Consider the following 22332-nt stretch of genomic DNA (forward strand, 5'->3'; position numbering starts at 1 on the left):
TATGTATTAAAGTACTTAGAATAGTTACAAGGAATATAAATACGAACGTTCGAATGAAGTGCACTATTTGGTAGGTAAAGGACTTTAAAAGAATGTGTCCAATTCATTGTAGGCTCAAACTGTTGGCCAGGTTTAAGTTATGAAAGTCGAGACAGATCAATGCAATTGTAAAAAGTAGCGCGAGTGAAGCGAGCGCGCAAATTTTTTAATTTTGGGACCCAAAAGGTTAATAAGTTTTAAAAAGCGCTGTAAAGTACAAGCAGTCGGAAGCGCAAACTTTTTTGTTTTTGAGGACTCTATAAATATATTTTTTTTACTAAATTTGACTTTAAAAGGTAAGACAGCGTGGACATGACACATGAAGTATGTATAATACTGCGCGAGCGAAGCGAGCGCGAAATTTTTTGAGCCTGCGACCCAAAAGTACCTGATCAAGTTCATTGTAAAGCAACAAGTAGCCGCGAGCGTAGCGAGCGCGAACGTTTTTAAATTATTTGTTTGAAGACTCACAAGTTAAACTGGAAATTTATGTACAAATAAAAAGAAAACGTGATTAGAGACCGAAGCAATCACCGACGACCGAGTCAATAAAAATAATAAACAATCAGAAAAACAGCACACACATTGTCGTGTACATTGTCATTTAGCCGCGAGCGTAGCGAGCGAGAATTTTTTCACCCGAAGGCGACGTTTTTAGGAACTTTGCTTGTCAGTATCGTGATACAATGTGGAACTTCCTTAACCTACGGGTGTAATTTCATCGAAATTTCCTGATGGGGGCGTCCCGCGGCGCCCCTGAGGCCGAGGCGCCCGGGTTGTTCGCACACCCCGCACCATAGGTAGAGATGGCGCTGTAGGTAACTATTACAGAAATCTGTGATGTAGAATTTAAAATAAAAATAAGTATGCGATAAGCGTTCCTGGCTCATAGATCGCAAATAATTTTCAATAAGTTTTAGTTTGCTAAAACTTCGCCTCGTGGATAATAAATGTTCGTGCAGTCGTGCAGCATGTCTCACTCCGCGCTCAGGGTATCGGTCAAGTTGATATGGCTATGAAATTGCTGTACCTTTGCTATTAGGTATTTATTCCGTGGTCAAAGTTAAATAAATGATGAGTTATCCATTGGTCTGTGAAGTGTGAATTTGGCAGCCGCCTGATTTTGCCTCCCCCTGAATTTGCCGCCCGGGGCACAGGCCCCGGCTTGCCCCCCCCTAGATCCGGGGCTGCAATTTATAAACATTATCAAATATACATACTTAGATAACTTTTGTTAAGTAAAATCCTATTTTTCATGGGCGGTATATTATTATAATATACGCCATCGTCGTCACCGCAAAAGAACGTCCACCACTGGACTAAAGTTTTCTCCAAAATATCTCCCATCTTCCCAACTTTTTATTTCACCAACTTACGCACCTGTTCCTCAACCTACCGTACCCTGTGTCCCCCTTAACACAAGGCGCCTTATTCAAGATCACATAATAGGATGAATATATGGGTTACTGTCGGTCAGGCCGTCACGGCTCAACAATAAGCAGTAATATCGCCGTATTGTGCCCCCTGATCCCGAAACAAAAGCCCACAGTGTACGGTTTTCAATAAGACAGCTAAACTGTTTAGGAATTCGGATAATGTTCGTCTTGAAGGTATTATTATGTTTATGGGTAGTTTGGTTAGCTTATAATAGCATATTCGCTAATATTGTAAATGTGGAAGGAAATCTGTCTGCTAGGGCCAACTTTCTTTTAGGAATCGATTTAAATGTATTTTAGTGCACAGATAATTTACAGCCTGAAAAGTACATAGATTCTGTTTATCCGATTGAGGTGAATAGTTCCTAAAAAGACAATCATTTGTAAGAAATTTAAGGATTTTATTTATTTACACCCGCTGCTATGTCCACCCGTGACCGCGGTTGGTGCAATTCGGATGAAACGTCGGGTAAAGGAAAAAGGTATCGTCCCTTTAAATGTCCATTGAATCTCGTTTAAGTCCCGATTGTTTATAAATCTGAGTACACGTACCTACAGACTGTTTAAAACCCTTTTTTGATTTTTTTTTACTATAAGCTATGCAATAAAATAACAAACAAATAAATAAAATCAAAACAGATATTGTAGACGGAATAGCAGCAAAAGCATAGCAATGCAAAAGTCCTTATTAGAAAAAACTTCATCGGAAAGCTGGGAAATAACCACATTACGAAACGCGTTAAAAAAATACACGCACCACACCTATAACCCTTAACTCTATAGAAATAAGGTCTATATTTAACCATTCTCAATTTTTCAGACTGAAAAATGTATGATGGTCGTTCTCTAGTTAATATTGACTCGTCAACAGTGGATTTCGTTGAAACTTTTCTCATTTGGAATCCAGTCAAACCGTGCACTATAGTATAAATGGTAGGATCAGATTTTTTTATGTTCTAGACTCTAGATTTAATAAATCTAGACTTTGACGGAGGAAGCTATAAGGCGTTATTTTTAAGAAATCTCGGAATAAAGTTGAGACTACAAAATAATATGATAGTTTGCTTAAGTATTTAATCTATCGGTACTTTTTCGGGAACGTCCGAACTCGTTTTCTCTTCTCACAGATTCTTTCTTTTTGTATTTTCCATATTGAAACAGAAAAACACCCAGTACCTAAACTTAATACTAAAAAGCCGAAGATTTTGTTTGTTTGATTAAACGCGCTAATCTCAGAACCTGCTGATCCGATTTGAAATTGATGATTATCAGTGTTAAATAGCCGATTAATAGGCTACTTTTTATCCGGGTTCATGCAAAAGTTTCTAAAACTATGGGTAAAACCGTTGACAGAAGCTTGTTCTAACTAAAAACCCCGAATTCTTTACCAAAAGGGGATGACGTATAAACTGCATTATCTACGCTACAATTTATTGATCACCTTTAAACTCGAAACAAGGGGCTCCCGACTATAAATTTAGTGCTCCTGTCACTGTATGTAATTAAGAGCATGCAAGCTATGCTTCTTGTATAGAACAACTTTATAAGTTAATGTCTAACGTCTATCGGTATTAAGAACTATATTACTGGTAGATTTTTCTTATAAAATTGCAGTTATTTTAGAGAAAACTTAGTTCCTTTTTTCCTTAGTCTATACTGTCCCACTGCTGGGTAAAGGTCTCCTCATCTTGTCTCCATACGTCTCGATCTTTTGAACGAGTCCAGCAGTCTCGGTCTCTTCATTATAGGTTTATTACATCACGAACCGATTTCTAACAATCATCAAAATCTGCCTAGCCTTTTCCCATGTATGTTGTGGTCGGCTTCTAGTTCAACCTCATCTTGAGTATCAAGATTTTATATGGACTGTCTATCTAATCTCCTTAACCCAGTTACTTGGGCAACCCGATATCCCTAGGTCAAAACTACTTGTGTACTATCTAGTTTTCTCCTGACTACAAGATTTTCAACAATCAAGCATTTCAACTATACATAAGACCTTGTATACAAGTGATTACTTACTAAATACTTCCGTAATAACATTCTCGATTGGGTATACTTGAGAAGATAACAATAGAAGCGCAATTATTATGCATATTCTTATCTTTTCTATAACATGACTTGCAAGCTATTATGTGAATTCTATGATATCAATCACTTCATAAATAACTACTAGATTTTATTTTAAAAGCAATTTCGAATCATTTTGTAAGGAACTTAGGCACCTTTTGATGATTTTATTTCTTACCTGCACATTTTAAATCAATCAGCCATCGATGGAGTGTTTTATCCACTACTGTAATGCTGTCTCTCCCAAGTTGGGAGGATTTGCTGGCCTTGAGTGTTGGAAAGCGGGACCAATACCTATAAATCCTTATAGGTACAGTATTTTTATGAGTATCATACTATATTTAGAATGTAAGCTTATAGAATGAAGATGAATGCGAATACAACAAAAAAGGTTGATTTTACTTATTCTACATTCAATACTTCTTTGACTCACAAACCTCTGCACCTTGCACATAAAACTGAGTATACACAATCAGTTAATTTTGCAGTAGACAAATAAAAGTACATCCCTACAGAAGACTTTTTAATTGTTTAATCTATAAGTACGAAGTTCAATAGTATCAGTAGTAATTGGCCGATAACATCATGATGAAAAAAGAAACAATTACAGGATTTTTTTTACAAAGTCACAGTCAAAAGTTCACTACGATACCTCAACTTTGGATTATGACGAGATATCGAATCTACACTGATATAATCAAGAGGAAACATATTTTTGTTTTTTTTTAAAGGCTCCGAATTTACTGAACTGATTTGAAAAATTCTTACACCGTTAGAAAGCTACACTCTTTCCGAGTAACACTGCCTATACTTTATCCCGGTACGGCAGTAGTTCCCACGGGATGCGATTGAAACAAAAAACATAATTTTATCACAATAAACTGTCTTTATCTTACACATACAAATACAGTGACACTTAAAAAGTAATACCTAATAAGAAAAACAGTACTGATTTTAAATGATCATGATGTGATGTCATCGTCATTGTAAAGGGTGATTTTTTAAGAGGTATAGGATTTGATTTTCAAAAAAAACACAAAAAAATTGAAAAATTTGATGAAATCTTTATTGGAATCGATAGAACGATCAATATAATTTAATGTTTGAAGATGATTTCATGCAAATGCTGGCCGCGGCTCCGGTTTAGATGGCCCATTCGCAAGGCCCAATTTCGGCACTCTCTCCAACATATCATATCATCTCTCCATCATATTACGAATAAATGCTTCAATATTGGCTCCTCAATTTAAAAAAAAAAAAAAGTGCGTCAAACGTTGCTGGCTCCACAAGAAATAGTCCAAAGGCGTTAAATCACACGATCTAGACGGCCAACTGACGGGCCCAAAACGTGAGATAAACTGTTCACCGAAGACTGCTCTCAATTGGGCCATTGTTTCGCGTGCCGTGTGGCATGTGGTACCGTCTTGTTGATACCACATGTCAGGCATGTCCAATTCTTCGGCAAAAAAAATCGCCAATCATCACACGGTAGCGCTCGCCATTCACAGTAACGTTTCGGCCATTGTCGTCTTTGATAGTAAAATTCAATAATATGCAAGCGTTGTTCGTTCGTAAGTCGATTCATGGTTAAATTATAGACCATACTGAACAAGTTTGACAATGATACAAGACACGATTCACGTGTGATCTGCCAAAAACAGTGTTGCCAAAAAGATACCAGCAAAAAAATCACTCTTTATAAGCGCTCGTCATCATATCGTCATTGACGAAAATGACGAATCATCACTTGAATAACCTGCTTTATAATGTGACGTAACATATTGTTGTCATTCTGTCATAACGCCAGTCATTTACGCAAAAATATCAACAATAGTCATTTTTATATATTTTTTTTTAACATTTATTTTAATATTTAGGCTATTGTGATTAGTTGGTTTTGCAACTCATTAGAATTTACCTGTAAATCGCATAATTTATATAAAAAGTCTTATTCACACAATGATAATCATGTCTTGTTTAAAGTGATTCCAAAAAATTTCGTAAACTCAAAAGGAAAACAATGAGTTTTTCAAAAATGGTAGTTCTGATCACAGGTGGGAGTGCAGGTATTGGTGCCACTACAGCAGAATTATTTGCTAAAGAATGTGCCACAGTAGCTATTGTTGGTAGAAACGAAGCTAACCTTAATAAAGTTGCCAAATGTTGTGAGAGTTTTGGTGCACCCTCACTAGCAATAAAAGCAGACATAGCTACAGATGAAGCAGCTAAAGTAATAGTGAAGAAAACTATCGACAAGTTTGGGAAACTAGATGTGCTAGTCAACAATGCTGGAATATTGAGAGAAGCAGCCTTAGAAGCGGACAATTTCTTAAAAATCTTTGATGACGTGATGAATGTTAACATACGCGGTGCCGCTCGCCTCACGTATTATGCAGCTCCACACATCATCAAAACTAAAGGAAATATAATAAACATATCAAGCATAGCTGGACTTTGTACACAGAGACCGAAAAACATAGCTTATAGGACATCCAAAGCTGCTTTGAACCATTTTTCTAGAAGTGTAGCCTTAGAACTTGCTCCACACGGGGTAAGAGTGAACTCAATATGCCCTGGACCAACTCATACAGGACTTTTTGATGGTCTGGCAGTAACAGCAGATGATTTAAAAAGTAAAGCAGCGTTGAACAGGGTTTTGGATACCATTGAGATTGCTAATATGATTCTTTATCTTGCTAGTGATAAAGCAAAAGGTATTACTGGCTCTAATTTTCTTATCGATAATGGTGTTCTGTTGATGTACAAATGAGCAGGATGTGTTAACAGGAAAGATTTTGCATATGTTTGCTATTGTTGTTTCTTATTCAGTATTACTTCATTGGATGAAGACAGTTGTTTCAGAAGATCGAATAAGAATCAATCGAGCAGGATGTGTTAACAGGAAAGATTTTGCATATGTTTGAAATTGTTGTTTCTTATTCAGTATTACTTCATTGGATGAAGACAGTTGTTTCAGAAGATCGAATAAGAATCAATCGAGCAGGATGTGTTAACAGGAAAGATTTTGCATATGTTTGAAATTGTTGTTTCTTATTCAGTATTACTTCATTGGATGTTTCAGAAGATCGAATAAGAATCAATCAAACAAATACTGCTTTAATAAATTAATGAATTGGAAAGTGAAAAGTGTTACCGCCATCTTACGCCAAATTATGTGTATATGTATCGTGTAAAACTATTTTATGCTATTTTTTTATTGTAGCCTTTGATTTTATTCTTTTGTATATAAATATTTTTGCTGTACTGGCAACGACTTGAGCATATACCTGACTACGTCATGATAATGTGACGTTTGATCTGTTTCATCTGTCAGCGTTTTGACATCAAGATCATTGTATTTGAATTATTTTATTATATTTACATTTTAATCATTTGATTTGCTGTTTTTCTTAAACTATCGCTTTACGCATTGTTTTCTACAAAACATGAGTTTTGCGAAAAAAGTAGTTCTAATCACAGGCGGAAGTGCTGGTATAGGTTTTACCACGACAGAGTTTTTCGCTAAAGAAAGTGCTGCTGTAGTCATCGTTGGTAAAAACGAAAAAAAGTTACATGGAATCGCCAATCGTTGTGTACAATTGGGTGCGCCAGTATATGTCATCAAAGCAGACTTGACTGAAAACGATCAAGCAGAAATAGTCGTTAAGAAAACTATCAGAAAATATGGACAATTGGATGTACTAGTCAACAATTCTGGAATAAAGAAAGAGGTCCCCTTTCTGTCAGAAAACTTTCTGCCAACTTACGATGAAGTAATGAACGTAAACCTCAGAAGTGTTGTACGCATCACTCACTTTGCCGTTCCTCATCTAATCAAGACTAAAGGCAATATAATCAATATATCGAGTCAGACTGGGATTAATACTGCAGGACCTGAAAACGTAGCTTACAGAACTTCAAAAGCTGGAATTAAACATTTTACTAAAAGCCTGTCATTAGAACTTGCTCCTTTTGGAATCAGGATCAATACGATCTGTCCAGGGCCTGTGCTGACCAACACATTTGATGGCATTGAGGCAAATCCAGATAAATCGAAAACTGCTCTGTGTAAAATATGTGACCCTGAAGAGATTGCTAACCTGATACTGTACGTAGCTAGTGAAAGGGCAAAAGGGGTCACGGGCTCGAATTTCTTAGTGGATAATGGTGGTTTATTGTTGGACAAATTAATATAGGTTCAAGATATATGTGCATGAAGCTGCAGTAAGCAATTAGGTGATAGATGTAGTGCAGAACTCATTTAAAGAGTAAAGACCAGCTTTATTTCTTGAAATAAATAGTTATTTTAAAACTGTTCGTTTTCTCTTATCTTAGTTTATAAATATCGTGACTTCATTGGGTAACGGTTTGTTGACACATCATCATCATCATTAGCCTATCGCAGTCCACTGCTGGACATAGGCCTCTCCAAGTGCACGCCACTGAGATCGATTTTCGGCTTTTCGCATCCAGCTCCTGCCAGCCGTCTTGCGCAAGTCATCACTCCACCGTGCCTGAGGTCGTCCTACACTACGTTTGTCGAGGCGTGGTCTCCACTCTAGAACATAATGTATGTAATGTAATGTTACATAATGTATTATGTTGACACATAATGTATGTAAATTAATAGCCATTTTACCGCGGTTTCACCCGAGTCTCGTGGGAAGTACTGCTTACTAATGTAAATAGTTCACCTTGGGTACAAAAATGCTGTAAACTACTGTTTCCAATCAATGCTTGTTGATTGTTTATGGCCTTGCTTTGGCGTAACGACTATTAGGTTTCTTATCTAGAACTCAAACAATGTCTTCACTTCCACTGACTATTTATAAATGTGCCGTGTCTTTGAGCAAAATTCTTCTTTAAAATTTTTGAGTTTGGCTAATTTAGTCTAAACTATATATCACATTAAAATGATAGGCAACATGAATCGCAAGTCACTTTTCAAAACAATGATTGTTAGATCAATTAATATCGAAAAGTACTCAATATCATTTTCGTCAAATAATAGTGAAATAACAATCAGATAATATCATATTCAATACACATGATCTTGTGATGAATTGCATGTTGATTTGAGTATCATTTATCTGAATATAAATTGTAAGCTCATGTTATCGCATCAGTACTTGTTAGTTCTAGTTATTGAACGGACGTAACCAAAATGAGTTTTGTTAAGAAAGTGGTTCTCATCACGGGAGGGAGTGCAGGTATCGGTGCTACTACTGCAGAATTCTTCGCTAAAGAAGGTGCTTCAGTAGCTATAGTTGGTAGAAATGAAGCTAAACTAAACGCAGTTGCTCAACGTTGTCAGAAATTGGGAGTTCCTACCCTTTCTATAAAGGCTGATGTAGCCAAAGATGAAGAAGCAGACACTATAGTCAAGAAAACAATTGACAAATTTGGAAGACTTGATGTTCTAGTCAACAATGCAGGTATACTGAGAGAAGCTAATATTCTATCAGACAAATTCTTATCAACATATGATGAAGTTATGAACGTTAATATGCGAGGTACAATTCGTATTACTCACTTCGCTGCTCCTCACCTCATCAAAACGAAAGGGAACATCGTTAATGTATCAAGTATTGCTGGAAAATGCACGGCACGACCAAATAATATAGCATACAGGACTTCCAAAGCTGCTATGACTCACTTCACCCGTTGCGTTGCCTTAGAAATGGCTCCGCACGGAGTAAGAGTCAATTCTGTGAGTCCTGGCCCAGTCAAGACCGATATTTTTGACGGATTGGAAGTAACTGAAGATGCTCTGACGAATATGACTGCACTGCATAGATTGTCGGAGACAAGCGAAATTGCAGATATGATAGTGTATGTAGCAAGTGATAAGGCGAAGGGTACCACTGGTTCTGATTACGTAGTAGATAACGGCTGTTTATTAAGGTAACCTTGGATAACATGCATGTTAAACTGAACAAAATTGTATCTTATTCATTGCACATTGTATCAGTATAATAAAAGAATGATTCAAGATAAAAACATGGTTTATTTATATATCTTCCATTCTTATCTAACTTGGCGTACAGTTTCTGTTTATACTATTAAGTAGGAGTATAAATAAATATGTATGTACATCTGTTAGCACAGTTCGTAGACTCAAGGCAAACGTGTTGTTATGTGCGTGTTTCTGACCTTCTTAATCATTCACTTTATGACTATATTAACGGCAGTCGGCAAGTTACCATTTATCTAGGTACAATGATAACCAAACCTATAGTTAAATAGTGCAACTCATCCTGTGAGTTATCTATTCAAAATATAATATTAGGTAGGTACGTAATTTTCCATAAAAGTAAAACAAACATTCATATTCAAGTAACAAGGATAATATCTAAAGTGCGATAAGTATGATTAAAGAGGTACAGTTTTTTACACCAGATAAATAAGTGAGGAAATAAATAAAGAGTAATTAGCACATCACGTAAAAAAAACTGTTTATTATGAAAACAGTTTACATAACAAGTTATGTAACTATGATAATATAAATAATACAGTACAAATCAGTTATGTCTACAATACAATCACAGTGGCTGACTAATTAACAATCAGAGAGATAATGGTATCAGTATTATTCATATCTATATTTTAAACGACGATAAAACGATTTGAAATACACGTACAGTTAAAATATCTATGTTCACCAGAATCAAATTGACTTATTTCATCAAATAACCATTATCAATAACACTGCAAACACCTGTAATACTTTTAGCCTTCTCACTGGCTAGATACAGAATTATATCTGCCACCTCTTCAGCATCAGAATATCTTCCCAAAGCTGTCATCTGTCCTGCATCCTTACCCTCTAGATCTGAAGGAATGTTAGCATTAGCTATAATCTCAGTAACTACTGGTCCAGGATTGACGCAGTTCACTCTGACACCAAAAGGAGCAAGTTCAACTGCTGCACATCTTGTAAAGTGATCCATACCAGCTTTGGATATACTGTAAGCTGATAACCCTGCTACCTTGTATGAAGTAGAAGCTACACTGGACACGTTTATGATATTACCTTTAGTTTCTTTAAGATGAGGAATAGCTAGGTTGGTAATTTGAACGACAGAACGAAGATTCGTATTCATGACTTCATCGTAATACTTTAATGTATCAGATTGTTCAAGAGTAGCAAAGCGAAGAATGCCAGCGTTATTGACAAGCACGTCGAGTTTCCCAAACTTATCTACCGTCTTTTGAACAACAGTCTTGGTCTGTTCTTCATTTGAGACATCAGCTTTGATGACGAGGGTTGTAGCTCCATATTTTTCGCATTTCTTAGCGACTTCCTGCAGTCGAGTTTCGTTCCTACCGACGATGGCGACTGATGCTCCTTCTTTAGCGAACAGCTCTACAGTAGCCGCGCCAATACCTGAACTTCCCCCGGTCACGATCACCACTTTGTTGGCAAACATATTAAGCAAGTTTACGGTATCGAGTTTGATAGCGTACTATGCCGAAATTACTTATATATACGTTTTATCATAAGATGCGGAACTGATTAGTCTAAAAATAAACGATAATTCTAATGAATAACGTAACATCTGTAAATAAACACACGGCGTAAGAAAACGTCGAGTGGAAACTTGGAGTTCAAAGTCTAAAATCTGGTTTGAGCAAGCATAATGCTGCACTTTAGGTAATACCTATCAGTTGCGTCGTGGGTACAGACTCACAGAGTTAAGCTGAAAAGAAAGTTTAGGCAAAGATAATTATGATAAAACAAGTGAGAACAAGAAAATGTGGTAAAATCTGTTATATTCTCGTATTATCTTCGCCTCTCACTAACTCCTTCTCTTTTTTTTTTCTTTATTTATTTAAGGGACATTTATAATCGCATTGCGTATGTCAACTCCTTCTCTTAGTTTGATATACTTACATACTTGTCATTGACATATTTTTTGATTCTTTTATTATTAACAATAATTCTATAATCAATCGGCAGAAGCCCAATCAAACCCTACGGTTAAAGTGTGAGTCTAGCAGTGTTTCGATTCACAACCATTGCACTACAGCACTGAAGTCGAAGGTCATCCCAGTTTGGAAGAGTTTAGAAAGCTCCTCATAATGTCAAAGTTATAATGTAAATCAAAGTTATTTGAAGACATAGTACTAGCTCATGCAGCAACTGCAATAATATAATAGTGGAAAATTTTGTTTGAAGGTCTGCAAAGGCGTACGATTATTCTGAAGTGTTTCCTCATTATTACATTGTTTGTGCCCATTACTTATCTTTTGATTGCTCACGATAAATAAGTACTTATACGCAATATTATACAATACATGTTTAATTTATCTATTGGAGATAACAATGAAATCCGAGCCAAAATCAGTCGTTATCAATATAATGGCCTTATTAAAATAGATGGACAAAGGTGGTTTATCTTGTGTTCTATCTATCTATTTTTTTGGTCTCAACAAAGTCATTGAAGGAAGAAATCCATATTGATGTAACTGATTTTGTATAGATTGTAATAATAATACCTACGTTGAGCAGTTGGCACTTGACTGGTATGATGATGAAGATGATATATTAATTGATACTGATGAACCCCAAGATGAGCTGGCTGGGTTGATTATTCTACTTACTGCAGCATAGTATAGCTAGTGTATAACGGGCCCACCTTCAGTCAACACCTATCAGGTGTTTAGAAAAACGTTGCTAGTATACCCTTGCTCTGGACAGGTACAGGAAAGTATTACCACACCAGCTTGGTTTTAGCTGTTACAAGTCCAGCCTTGATAAACTACCATCCGATAGAAAAGTGAAGAATAAAAAAAGAAAGAAAACACTGTGAATATGAAAAATTATAATAATTTAAAAATTTAGGAATGTAATTAAATGAAAACTTAAATAATTGTGTTCTATAAATTATACAGAAAAATAAAATACCCATTCAAGTGTTATGGTGCTGTCTCCACGACTTAATAGTGTAGTCGTTGCTAATCGAATGTGAGAAAATATTTTCCGATGACTGTATAAAAAATACCCGATTACTGCGGAAGATTCTTACTAGATAGATAAAGAAAAAACACACGTGTAATTATTATCTGTTTATCTTTTCAAGCCAACGTAAAATATTTAAGACATGATAAAGAAGATTTCCATTATATAAGATATTTATGATCAGATCACATATACATATGGTACGACTAAACCCCTATGAAACATATACTCTATTCAGTTTGTATGTTAGTCGCTCGTATGCATTTTTTAGATAAAAAATCTTCAGACTACTACTACTGCTGTGGGTGCAGTAGAAATCGGATCCAATCAGTCAGTACATCCCAGAACCTGATAAAAAGCATAGCCGAGCATAGCATAGTATATGTCCTTTCCCATGTTTAGAGACTATCTGTGTACCAAATTTAATTTAAATCCTTACAATAGTTTTCGCTTAAAAGCCTAATAGACAGAGATTATTTCGCATTAATTTTCGGAACATTTAAATACATACTTTATGTATTGTTCCGCAAAAGGACAAGACCATCGATTTTGATACGAAAAAGATAAGATCAGTGCATATAATCACAAATAGAGGCTATCACTATCTTCACGTAAAAACCCAAAAAGTGATATTACTAGACAATATTGAGTAACAAGTCATTGGCATCAACGATGACATAGCAAACAGATCAATATTACACAATAACATCATTTACCATGACTGTCCTTTTAACAAATCTAATCAGACTAATCAGAAAATTAAACGTATATTTAAACAGGTTCAGCTTAGTGCACAATCAAACTCAATAGCGTAAAGTCTATCAATATGTTTGCCAACAAAGTGGTGCTTGTGACCGGAGGAAGTTCAGGTATTGGCGCGGCTACTGTAGAGCTGTTCGCTAAAGAAGGAGCATCAGTCGCCATCGTCGGCAGAAACGAAACCCGACTGCAGGAAGTCGCTAAGAAATGCGAACAATATGGAGCTCCAACCCTCGTCATCAAAGCTGATGTCTCTAAAGAAGAAGAAGCAAAAACTGTCGTTCAACAAACTGTAGACAAATTTGGGAAACTCGATGTGCTGGTTAATAACGCTGGCATTCTACGCCATGCGACTGTAACCGACCCCAAATTGTTGGAGAATTTTGACGAAATTATGAACACGAATTTGCGTCCTGTGGTCCTTTTAAGCAGTCTTGCTATTCCTCACCTGATCGCGTCTAAAGGAAACATCGTTAACGTATCCAGTGTTTTGGCTACTTGGATCAAGATTCCTGGGACGATTTCCTACTGCATGTCCAAAGCTGCTATGGACCATTTTACCAGAGGAGCTGCGACAGAGCTAGCTCCTCATGGTGTCAGGGTAAACTCTATCAACCCTGGACCGGTCTTGACAGATATTGCTACAAACGCCGACATGCCTAAAGATTTGAATCAGGACAATATCGTGGAAAAGCTAACTGCTTTAGGCAGATTTTCTGAATCTGAAGAGATTGCTGAATTGATCCTGTACCTAGCAAGGGCTCCCAGTGTTACCGGTTCTTGTTATCTCATTGATAATGGAATGTATCTGAAGTAAACTTATTAATTTAAAGTACAACTTTTTTGAATTAATAATTATGTAAGTGTAATTTTACTTAATGCAATAAAAATCATTTCTTCATTTACCACTGTCACATTTTAATTGCCTGAAGTATAATGAATTTGTAGATGTGAAGTTTGGGTATATTATGGAATTACTTGGAACCGAACCCATCAATGACACCTTTAGGTCCAACTCCCTAACTTCCTCCCTTGCATTTATTTATTCATTATAATTTATATTATAGTCATCTCAATGCAATACAAGGAAATGAATGGAAATAATATTGCACTTCAGGTAATCTTGATTACCTTCATTTAGATAAGAAAGTATTATCTATATAATAGGCCTTCAATTGCTTACCAATCTCAGCAAATTCAAAGTCTTATTGCACACATTAATAGTTTTTCTTCTACTACAAAAATAAACTGAAGATGACTTGAATATAAAATATTTAAACTTTGAAAATAAATATTTATATTGATGAAAATTATATTTCTTATATTGACAATCAAAGACGCGCAAAAAGACTGCAGATATTTTTTCTTATAAAACCTTTCATTTTCTAAACATTAGTGGGGAAATAAAGAATGGTAAATCAAACAATAAACAATTAAGATGCAATAAATATATTTCTCAAAACACAACACAAAATCAATTAGCGACCAAAGAGCCGTTGTCAATGACATAATTAGCACCAGTTATACTCTTCGCTTTATCACTGGCAAGGAACACGATAAGATCACCAATCTCCTGAGGCTCTGATACTCGGTTGATCTTCATAGCTTTACTAGTTTCTTCCCAGGAGACTTGCAAACCTGCAGTTTCTATAATCTCAGTTCTTGTAGGCCCTGGACTGACAGTATTCACTCTGACTCCAGATGAAAGCAGACCCAATGCAGCACTTCGACCAAAGTGATCTAAAGCAGCCTTAGATACACAGTATGACAAAAAGTTGGGATTACCTAACAGTGAAGTTCCATAAGTACTCGATACATTCACTATATTTCCTTTCGTTTTTATAAGATAAGGAGCTACCAAGTGTGATAAATACACAGGAGCACGAAGATTTGTTTGTATTGCTGTGTCAAATCCTTCCATCAGGTGCTCATCAAGGATCGATCCAAAGTTAGCCATCCCAGCGTTGTTGACGAGTACATCGATTTGTCCAAATCGATCTATTGCTTCTGTCACGATTTCTCTTAAATCTTCATCTTTCGTCAAATCAGCTTTAACGATAAGTGTTGGTGCGCAAAGCCTTTCGCATCGTTCAGCCACTTTCTTCAATTTATCTGGATTTCTTCCAACTATTACCACACAAGCTTTTTCTTTAGCAAACAACTCTGCTGTCGCCGCTCCTATGCCGGAGCCACCTCCAGTAACTATGACAACCTTGTCTTTGAAACTCATGTTCACGTTTTCAATAACTGTAGCGATACTGATGTCGTTCTAAACTCTGTTGCCTATATATACTGCAGCATCCAAAATCACTTCGTCACGTTACGTTCAAACTATGGAGTAATTATTTCTAAGTGTATTGCTGTGTCATTTCGTGGTGTCTCGGAATAAATTAACATGGAGCTACCAATGTTCATAATATTCAACTATTCATGTAGTATGTGTCATGGATTATCACATGTATGGTAATAGGTTACAGTGCATTTAAGGTTTTGTAAACAAATGACTTCACACTTCCTGACGAGGTATTTTTAAACCCACATATTTCGGAGATGTGGATGATTTGGATGAATTAGCTACTTGCTGTAGGACATCGCAAGAATTTAAAAAAAAAATCATAACCATAAATTGATACAGTTTGTTTGTAATGGCGCCTCCTTTTAAGCAGATAATGCCTGTGTTAGAAGACGCCGCTCTTTCTAATTAGTACATTTTGGTTTATAAATTTATTTATTGCTATAATTATGTGATGGCATGTGTGCTAGGCGTGTGTGTAGAAGTGGTGTGGTGTGGTGTGGTGTGATGTGGAGTGTGTGGTGTGGTGTGGTGTGATGTGGAGTGTGTGGTGTGGTGTGGTGTGATGTGGATAGTGTGGTGTGATATGTTGCATGATAGTGTGAAAACTTAGATTGAATTGAGTTTTTGTGTATTAGTGAAGTCAGTGATTCGACCGTCGGTCTTCAAACTCTCGTTAACATTTTAGAAATTAGTGCCATGTCTAATTAATATCAAAATATTTAAAATAAGTACAAAAAATGCTAATTTAATTTGGGTAATAAATTCAACTGGACTCTTTTCGAATTTTATTCTTTCTTTATTTAACTAAAGTATACGCTTGTGTGTACAATTTAGCTTAACTATACAATGTTTATGTGACCAACATTTTATGACCATGAGCCATACCATCGATCCTTTTGTGTTCAAAATGACATGCAATAATAACATGAATCAGCAATCAAAGATGTTTCCGTGAAAACGAACAGTAAACGTTACTATGCCGTATTGATAATAATCATAACATAGGACAGAATTCTAATGAGTTACCTGTCCACACAATGCTGAATCATGTGGTAAGGATACTTGTTGTAATCGCATCATCATCTTTCATTGTATTTTGATTTTTATGGCCTATGTAATGCATGTCAAAATCCTCTGACACACTGTTGTGATCTGCGTTGGCTATAAAAATCTTACTGGCCGCTTAGATTCAGTGTCATTTTAGCTACAGTTGTCTACCAGACATCTTGCGACCAGTAGTTTCCCCAGTGTATTATTTTGTTGCCTTATCAATACCACAGCATAGATTTAAAATTGGAACTAAAAATCTGATCGTGTGCGGTCAATGATGTTAGAGGGCATGAAAATAAAAGGTTTTGTATGCTTCTTTGCCCGGGTAACTGGGTTTGGGAGGTCGGACAGACAGGAAGCCACATACACATACACCAACATAGTTGAGAAAAGCTAGGCAGATGATGATGAACTAAAATAAATTAGGAAAAAGTGCTACAAAACAATGAATATTAATTTATTTCTCAAAGACAAAAATACATTTGAGTATATAAACTACACACATATGTACTGTATGTTGTAGGTTAAACCAGTTATACAGGCAAAATGTAGAACACACATTTTTTTCCACTATCAAATGTAAATACCTTATATATTGACTGCTATAAACGTTATAGAACAGATAAACAAACACAATGTGGTTCCTTGACACTGGTAAATGACACAATTTTCCTTATCGATGCATACTTTTAAAAACTTAGAACTTCAACAACACTCCATTGTCTACACGATAATTAGACCCGGTCACACCTTTAGCCTTATCACTTGCCAAAAACATGATAACATCAGCCACTTCTTCAGGCTCCGAAATCCTGTGCAATGCTGTAGCATTCACGTTGTTCTCCCAAACTTTATCTGTCTCCAAGCCCTGGAGCATATCTGTACGAACAGGCCCAGGACTGACGATGTTCACCCTCACACCGTAAGCCGACAACTCTAAGGCAGCTCCAGTGGTAAAATGATTTAGGGCAGCCTTAGAAATACAGTACATCATTAAGCTTGAAGCTTGGACGTATGTCGTAGCTAGAATGCTCGATATATTGATAATGTTCCCTTTCGTCTTCGCTAAGTATGGAGCCGCTAAACTTGTCAGATGAATGATAGCTCGCAAGTTAACGCCGGTCACCTCATCGTAGATTTTCATCACATCAGTGCTTGCTAGCGTAGTATTCTTCAAAATAGCAGCGTTATTAACCAGAACGTCCAGTTTGCCGAACTTTTCAACTGTTTTTTTCACTATAGTTTTTGCTTCTGCATCGTTGGCCACATCTGCTTTGATTATCAGAGTTGGGGCTCCAAGTTGTTCGCAGCGTTGCGCTACTTTTTTCAGATTGGCTTCGTTTCTGCCAACTATAGCGATGGTAGCACCTTCCTTCGCGAATTGGATGGCAGTGGCTGCCCCAATGCCAGCACTACCCCCAGTTATAAGGACCACTTTGTTCTTGAAGCTCATGATGGACAACTGCTTGGTTCGAGGACTGGTGGCGTATTAAAGGATAACTGTCCGTCTACTCAATGATATAGGTACAGAAGTTCTAAAGGAACGCCTCTCAGCTTACGCGGTATATGTCATGTACCTAATTTGAAATGGAAATGCATGCTTATTAGACAGGCATGTCAGTAAAAGAAGTCTGAACGTCTAGTTAATCTGCGAGGTTTGAGGTAACAACATGAATACAAATTATTCAAAATCAGGTACTTAGATGGTCATTTATTTTATTATGCTTAGTTATTTGTAATGGACCTGACTATTTATTTATTTGTGATGAATGTGAAGCCGTTGATATTTGGATATTTGTTTCTAGCGACCATACTCAGCTTCCTCGTGAAACCCATTATCGATCAGAGAAAAGCACATGAAATTCTGTTCTGCAGTTTTTGAGTTTATCACGAAAAGACAGACAATGTATTGATTTAAGTGAATTTTGAATTTCTTTGTAGAACTGCTGTTCACTAACTTTATTATGGCTGTTTTATTAGATGCTATTATATGATTGACGGTCAATTACTCCGACAATTATAGTTCTGTAGAAGTCCATTCATGTTTTATCAGTTGTTTGTATAGAACCCCCATTATGTCGTGTATAAACAGCTTGAAATACGTCTCTAATCATATGGTTAAGTCCTCTTTAAGAGAACAAGGGTAATTGAAATTTTGGCTTATGAAACATTTTTTTTTGTCCAATAATACAAAGAGGAAAACACAGTACTCAAGTCAAATATACCTAGACTAAACAGAAAACAAGAATGAGCGGAATTCTTACTGCAACTGAATAAAAGCTTCCCTTTACTAGTACCTACTTCCCAATATTTAAATCCACCGTTCATTGCTACAAAGGTTTAGACAGACTGTCATATAAATCTATCCATTGCCGTTTGTTCTTAATCAATACGGCTGATTACCGTGATTTGTAAAAAAAGACAGATTGATATGGGAAATCTTCATAAATAAATATTATACAGTTACATAAAGGAGTCGGTCTTGGTATGTGTAATAAGTGACAACCTACATTATGTAAGGGGTCCTGCCAGCTAACGAAATAATCGAGATATAGGAATTTTGAGATGCAACACAGATACACAACATCTTCATACTAAAAACTTACGCACATATGTACGGGGTCCAACTTCTACGTAATAAGTATATATGTAAAGGGTCCTGCTATCCTGACGGAACCAATACAGCTCTTTAGATGCACCACTAAATACTGAGAACCACTACATACAGAGAACTGACTGACCGATTTGAATCAATCTTTCACTGTTATAATAGGAAGCTACACCATCTGCAATGAACATGGGCTAAGTATATTTTATCCAGGTACGGGAAGAAGTTTCCCTGGGAATGCAACCGGGTAGAACAGCTAGTATGTAGCAAGTATATATGTAAAGGGTACTGCTATCCTGACGGAACCAATACAGTCCGCCTATAAATCCGACGGGACGTCCGAACACTTCAGCTGTCTTAACCGCGTGCCCCTACGAGTTTCTATGGATACGCTAAATGTGGATAAGAACTGTATTTTACTGCAATAAAGATATATTGGGCTGACACAGTGCAGGCTAAATACATATATGACATGTCATCGACACGAAAGAAGAAGAACTGCAATAAATAATAATCTAGCCGAAACAAAAATAATGTATTTCAGTCAACGTATAGCTTCTCCAAATTTTCAAATAAACTAACAAAGCACATCACTCAGTACAGTTACTACAACGAAATTTCTAGGCATTATCATTGATAAAAACTTGAATTGGAAGTCACACACAGAGGAACTTACAAAAAGAGTTAGTTCTTCCGCATATGCTCTGTACAAACTCTCAGCTATCATAGACACTGATGCTCTAATTACAGCTTATCATGGCATAGTTCACTCCATCCTAAGATTTGGACTAATATTCTGGGGAAACTCGACCAACAGAGATACAGTATTTAAATCTCAAAAAAAATGCATCAGGGCAATGTTTGGTCTTCAAAATACTGATAGTTGTAAACCGTTTTTCATTAAGTTTAAAATACTTACCTTACCTTCTTTGTTTATATATGAAGTAGTTACATTTGTTAAGAGCAACCCAAAATTATTTAGTCGCCTTGCTGATATAAGTAGCCGTACTCGCAGAGACAAAGACAAACTGTGCATTGTGCCATGCAACACTGCACTGATGCATAAGAGCATATTCTGCCTAGCGCCTATTTTATATAACAAAATACCTAAATGTATAAAGGAGCTACCATTAAATAAATTAAAATTAAAATTAAAAGAGTTCCTGATTACGAAATGTTTTTATACAGTTAATGAATACCTTAATGATGCCTAACTATTGTGACATTTCGCTTTGATATTAGCTACCTACATATACCTGCCTAGTTATGTAAAAAAATTTTCGCGGGTTCGATTCCAGGTCAGGCAAGTACCAATGCAACTTTTCTAAGTTTGTATGTACTTTCTAAGTATATCTTAGACGCCAATGACTGTGTTTCGGATGGCACGTTAAAACTGTAGGTCCCGGCTGTCATTGAACATCCTTGGCAGTCGTTACGGGTAGTCAGAAGCCAGTAAGTCTGACACCAGTCTAACCAAGGGGTATTGGGTTGCCTGGGTAACTGGGTTGAGGAGGTCAGATAGGGCAGTCGCTCCTTGTAAAGCACTGGTACTCAGCTACATCCGGTTAGACTGGAAGCCGACCCCAACGTAGTTTGGGAAAAAGGCTCGGAGGAGGATGTTATGTAAAAAAATTTTGTACGCCAATTACAGGCAAAACATGTATGGCTCTATCCTACCTATTTTTAACACCTCATGTTTAACAATACCTATGTTTTGTAAACATATACCCATGTTTTAACAAAATAAATTATCTTTTATCTTTATCTTTTATCTTTTTATCTTTTTATCTTTTTATCTTTTTATCTTTTTATCTTTTTATCTTTTTATCTTTTTATCTTTTTATCTTTTTATCTTTTATCTTTTTATCTTTTTATCTTTTTATCTTTTTATCTTTTTATCTTTTTATCTTTTTATCTTTTTATCTTTTTTTCTTTTTATCTTTTTATCTTTTTATCTTTTAATAAAGTCTTATTGTATGAAGTCCTATTTCATTGAGAAATTATAAATTAAACTGTCTGAACAAGTACGCTGAATGTAGACGTATGATTTTAGGTCATAAATTCACCTTGTTTTATGGTTTTAGCGATGTATAAAAAGTCCCACAATCACCTACTATTTTAATTGCTTGAACATTAGAATGTTGAAGAGTTTTTTTAATTCGTTCGTTAAACTGCTGAACGCAATATTTACTCTGTAAAAATTGTTTCTTTTCAACACATCATAAAATACGAGTTATTGTAAAATAATATCTTTATCATTCACATTTCTTATCCAGCACTTTCAACAATTTTCAGGTGTACCGGCCATATGTTAGCCAAGAAAGGGTTGAGCAAGTCCTACCTGTGGGGGTTGGGAGGGGGTCGGGAGGGGGTCGGGGGTAGGATTTACACCCCTCATTTGTTTGCAATGACCCCCAAGCACTATCTCCTTAGAGCGTCTTCGTATCGTCTTGGCTTAAGCGCTGCTTACGTTATTAGGTATGTTTTTGGTGAAATTTTCGTTTGAAATGTATTGGTTTGTACGGAATTTTATGTTGCTAAATGCAACTATACTATAATACAAATATACTATATTATAATATAATACTTGAATATATTTAAATCTTGTTATTATTATTTATTGCACATAATAAATACATTTTGACACACGGAAAACAGAGTTTATGTACATCGGCGAGCTTAATCCTGTGTTTGGGTTCTCTTACAGTCTTACAGACAACCTTGTGCTCTCGCTTTTGTAGCCTGTAATAATACTTTATTAGTGTAGGTAGGTACGTAGTCTATTGTCTTTTAATTTAGTTCTGAAATCAATCCAAATGGCTATTTTTCCATGTACATTCCAATATAATGAAGAATTCTGCTCCATAACAAAATATCTAACTAAATCAGTCTAAATCTACTGAATAACCTAGAACTAGCTACAAACAGACATACTTTGTTACAAAAAAATAACACCAAACTACTTGAATATCCACGTAAACAACGATCATCTCCAAGATTTCCGATAGACTTGCATAAAAATCTTGAAAACTGCACTTAGTAAGGCCATTAAGTGAACTTACAAGACTTGTATAGCCTAAGAGCCTCCAATCTTCATAGCAGGACTTTAGGG

The 22332-nt window shown here is 36.1% G+C and overlaps 7 protein-coding genes across 7 annotated transcripts; 4 read left to right on the forward strand and 3 right to left on the reverse strand.

Moving 5' to 3' along the window:
- Window positions 1-5580: 5580 nt before the first annotated feature.
- Window positions 5581-6315, forward strand: LOC110371722 (uncharacterized oxidoreductase TM_0325). Its single transcript, XM_021328090.3, has one exon. It carries the CDS (start codon window positions 5581-5583, stop codon window positions 6313-6315), a length of 735 nt encoding a protein of 244 aa, XP_021183765.3.
- A 5-nt stretch (window positions 6316-6320) lies between these two features.
- Window positions 6321-7911, forward strand: LOC110371721 (3-oxoacyl-[acyl-carrier-protein] reductase FabG). Its single transcript, XM_021328089.3, has one exon. The coding sequence runs from the start codon at window positions 6992-6994 to the stop codon at window positions 7739-7741; it is 750 nt and encodes a 249-aa protein (XP_021183764.3). The 5' UTR covers window positions 6321-6991; the 3' UTR covers window positions 7742-7911.
- Window positions 7912-8656: 745 nt separating this feature from the next.
- LOC110371711 (3-oxoacyl-[acyl-carrier-protein] reductase FabG) lies at window positions 8657-9545 on the forward strand. Its single transcript, XM_021328078.3, has one exon. It carries the CDS (start codon window positions 8710-8712, stop codon window positions 9451-9453), a length of 744 nt encoding a protein of 247 aa, XP_021183753.3. The 5' UTR covers window positions 8657-8709; the 3' UTR covers window positions 9454-9545.
- On the reverse strand, window positions 9533-11010 carry LOC110371716 (3-oxoacyl-[acyl-carrier-protein] reductase FabG). The gene has a single exon (XM_021328084.3). The coding sequence runs from the start codon at window positions 10973-10975 to the stop codon at window positions 10223-10225; it is 753 nt and encodes a 250-aa protein (XP_021183759.3). The 5' UTR covers window positions 10976-11010; the 3' UTR covers window positions 9533-10222.
- Window positions 11011-13270: 2260 nt separating this feature from the next.
- LOC110371720 (glucose 1-dehydrogenase 2) lies at window positions 13271-14171 on the forward strand. Its single transcript, XM_021328088.3, has one exon. The coding sequence runs from the start codon at window positions 13334-13336 to the stop codon at window positions 14081-14083; it is 750 nt and encodes a 249-aa protein (XP_021183763.3). The 5' UTR covers window positions 13271-13333; the 3' UTR covers window positions 14084-14171.
- Window positions 14172-14710: 539 nt separating this feature from the next.
- Window positions 14711-15585, reverse strand: LOC110371719 (3-oxoacyl-[acyl-carrier-protein] reductase FabG). The gene has a single exon (XM_021328087.3). It carries the CDS (start codon window positions 15494-15496, stop codon window positions 14741-14743), a length of 756 nt encoding a protein of 251 aa, XP_021183762.3. The 5' UTR covers window positions 15497-15585; the 3' UTR covers window positions 14711-14740.
- A 1463-nt stretch (window positions 15586-17048) lies between these two features.
- Window positions 17049-18182, reverse strand: LOC110371754 (3-oxoacyl-[acyl-carrier-protein] reductase FabG). Its single transcript, XM_021328130.3, has one exon. It carries the CDS (start codon window positions 18063-18065, stop codon window positions 17310-17312), a length of 756 nt encoding a protein of 251 aa, XP_021183805.3. The 5' UTR covers window positions 18066-18182; the 3' UTR covers window positions 17049-17309.
- Between the last annotated feature and the right edge of the window lie 4150 nt (window positions 18183-22332).

Source organism: Helicoverpa armigera, chromosome 22 (genome assembly GCF_030705265.1).
Source record: "Helicoverpa armigera isolate CAAS_96S chromosome 22, ASM3070526v1, whole genome shotgun sequence".
In the NCBI taxonomy this organism is placed as follows: Eukaryota; Metazoa; Arthropoda; class Insecta; order Lepidoptera; family Noctuidae; genus Helicoverpa; species Helicoverpa armigera.

What these genes read in the sequence shown, in the direction of transcription:
- LOC110371722 (XM_021328090.3), top strand. Translation starts at nt 5,581, where the DNA reads ATGGTAGTTCTGATCACAGGTGGGAGTGCAGGTATTGGTGCCACTACA.
- LOC110371721 (XM_021328089.3), top strand. Translation starts at nt 6,992, where the DNA reads ATGAGTTTTGCGAAAAAAGTAGTTCTAATCACAGGCGGAAGTGCTGGT.
- LOC110371711 (XM_021328078.3), top strand. Translation starts at nt 8,710, where the DNA reads ATGAGTTTTGTTAAGAAAGTGGTTCTCATCACGGGAGGGAGTGCAGGT.
- LOC110371716 (XM_021328084.3), bottom strand. Translation starts at nt 10,975, where the DNA reads ATGTTTGCCAACAAAGTGGTGATCGTGACCGGGGGAAGTTCAGGTATT.
- LOC110371720 (XM_021328088.3), top strand. Translation starts at nt 13,334, where the DNA reads ATGTTTGCCAACAAAGTGGTGCTTGTGACCGGAGGAAGTTCAGGTATT.
- LOC110371719 (XM_021328087.3), bottom strand. Translation starts at nt 15,496, where the DNA reads ATGAGTTTCAAAGACAAGGTTGTCATAGTTACTGGAGGTGGCTCCGGC.
- LOC110371754 (XM_021328130.3), bottom strand. Translation starts at nt 18,065, where the DNA reads ATGAGCTTCAAGAACAAAGTGGTCCTTATAACTGGGGGTAGTGCTGGC.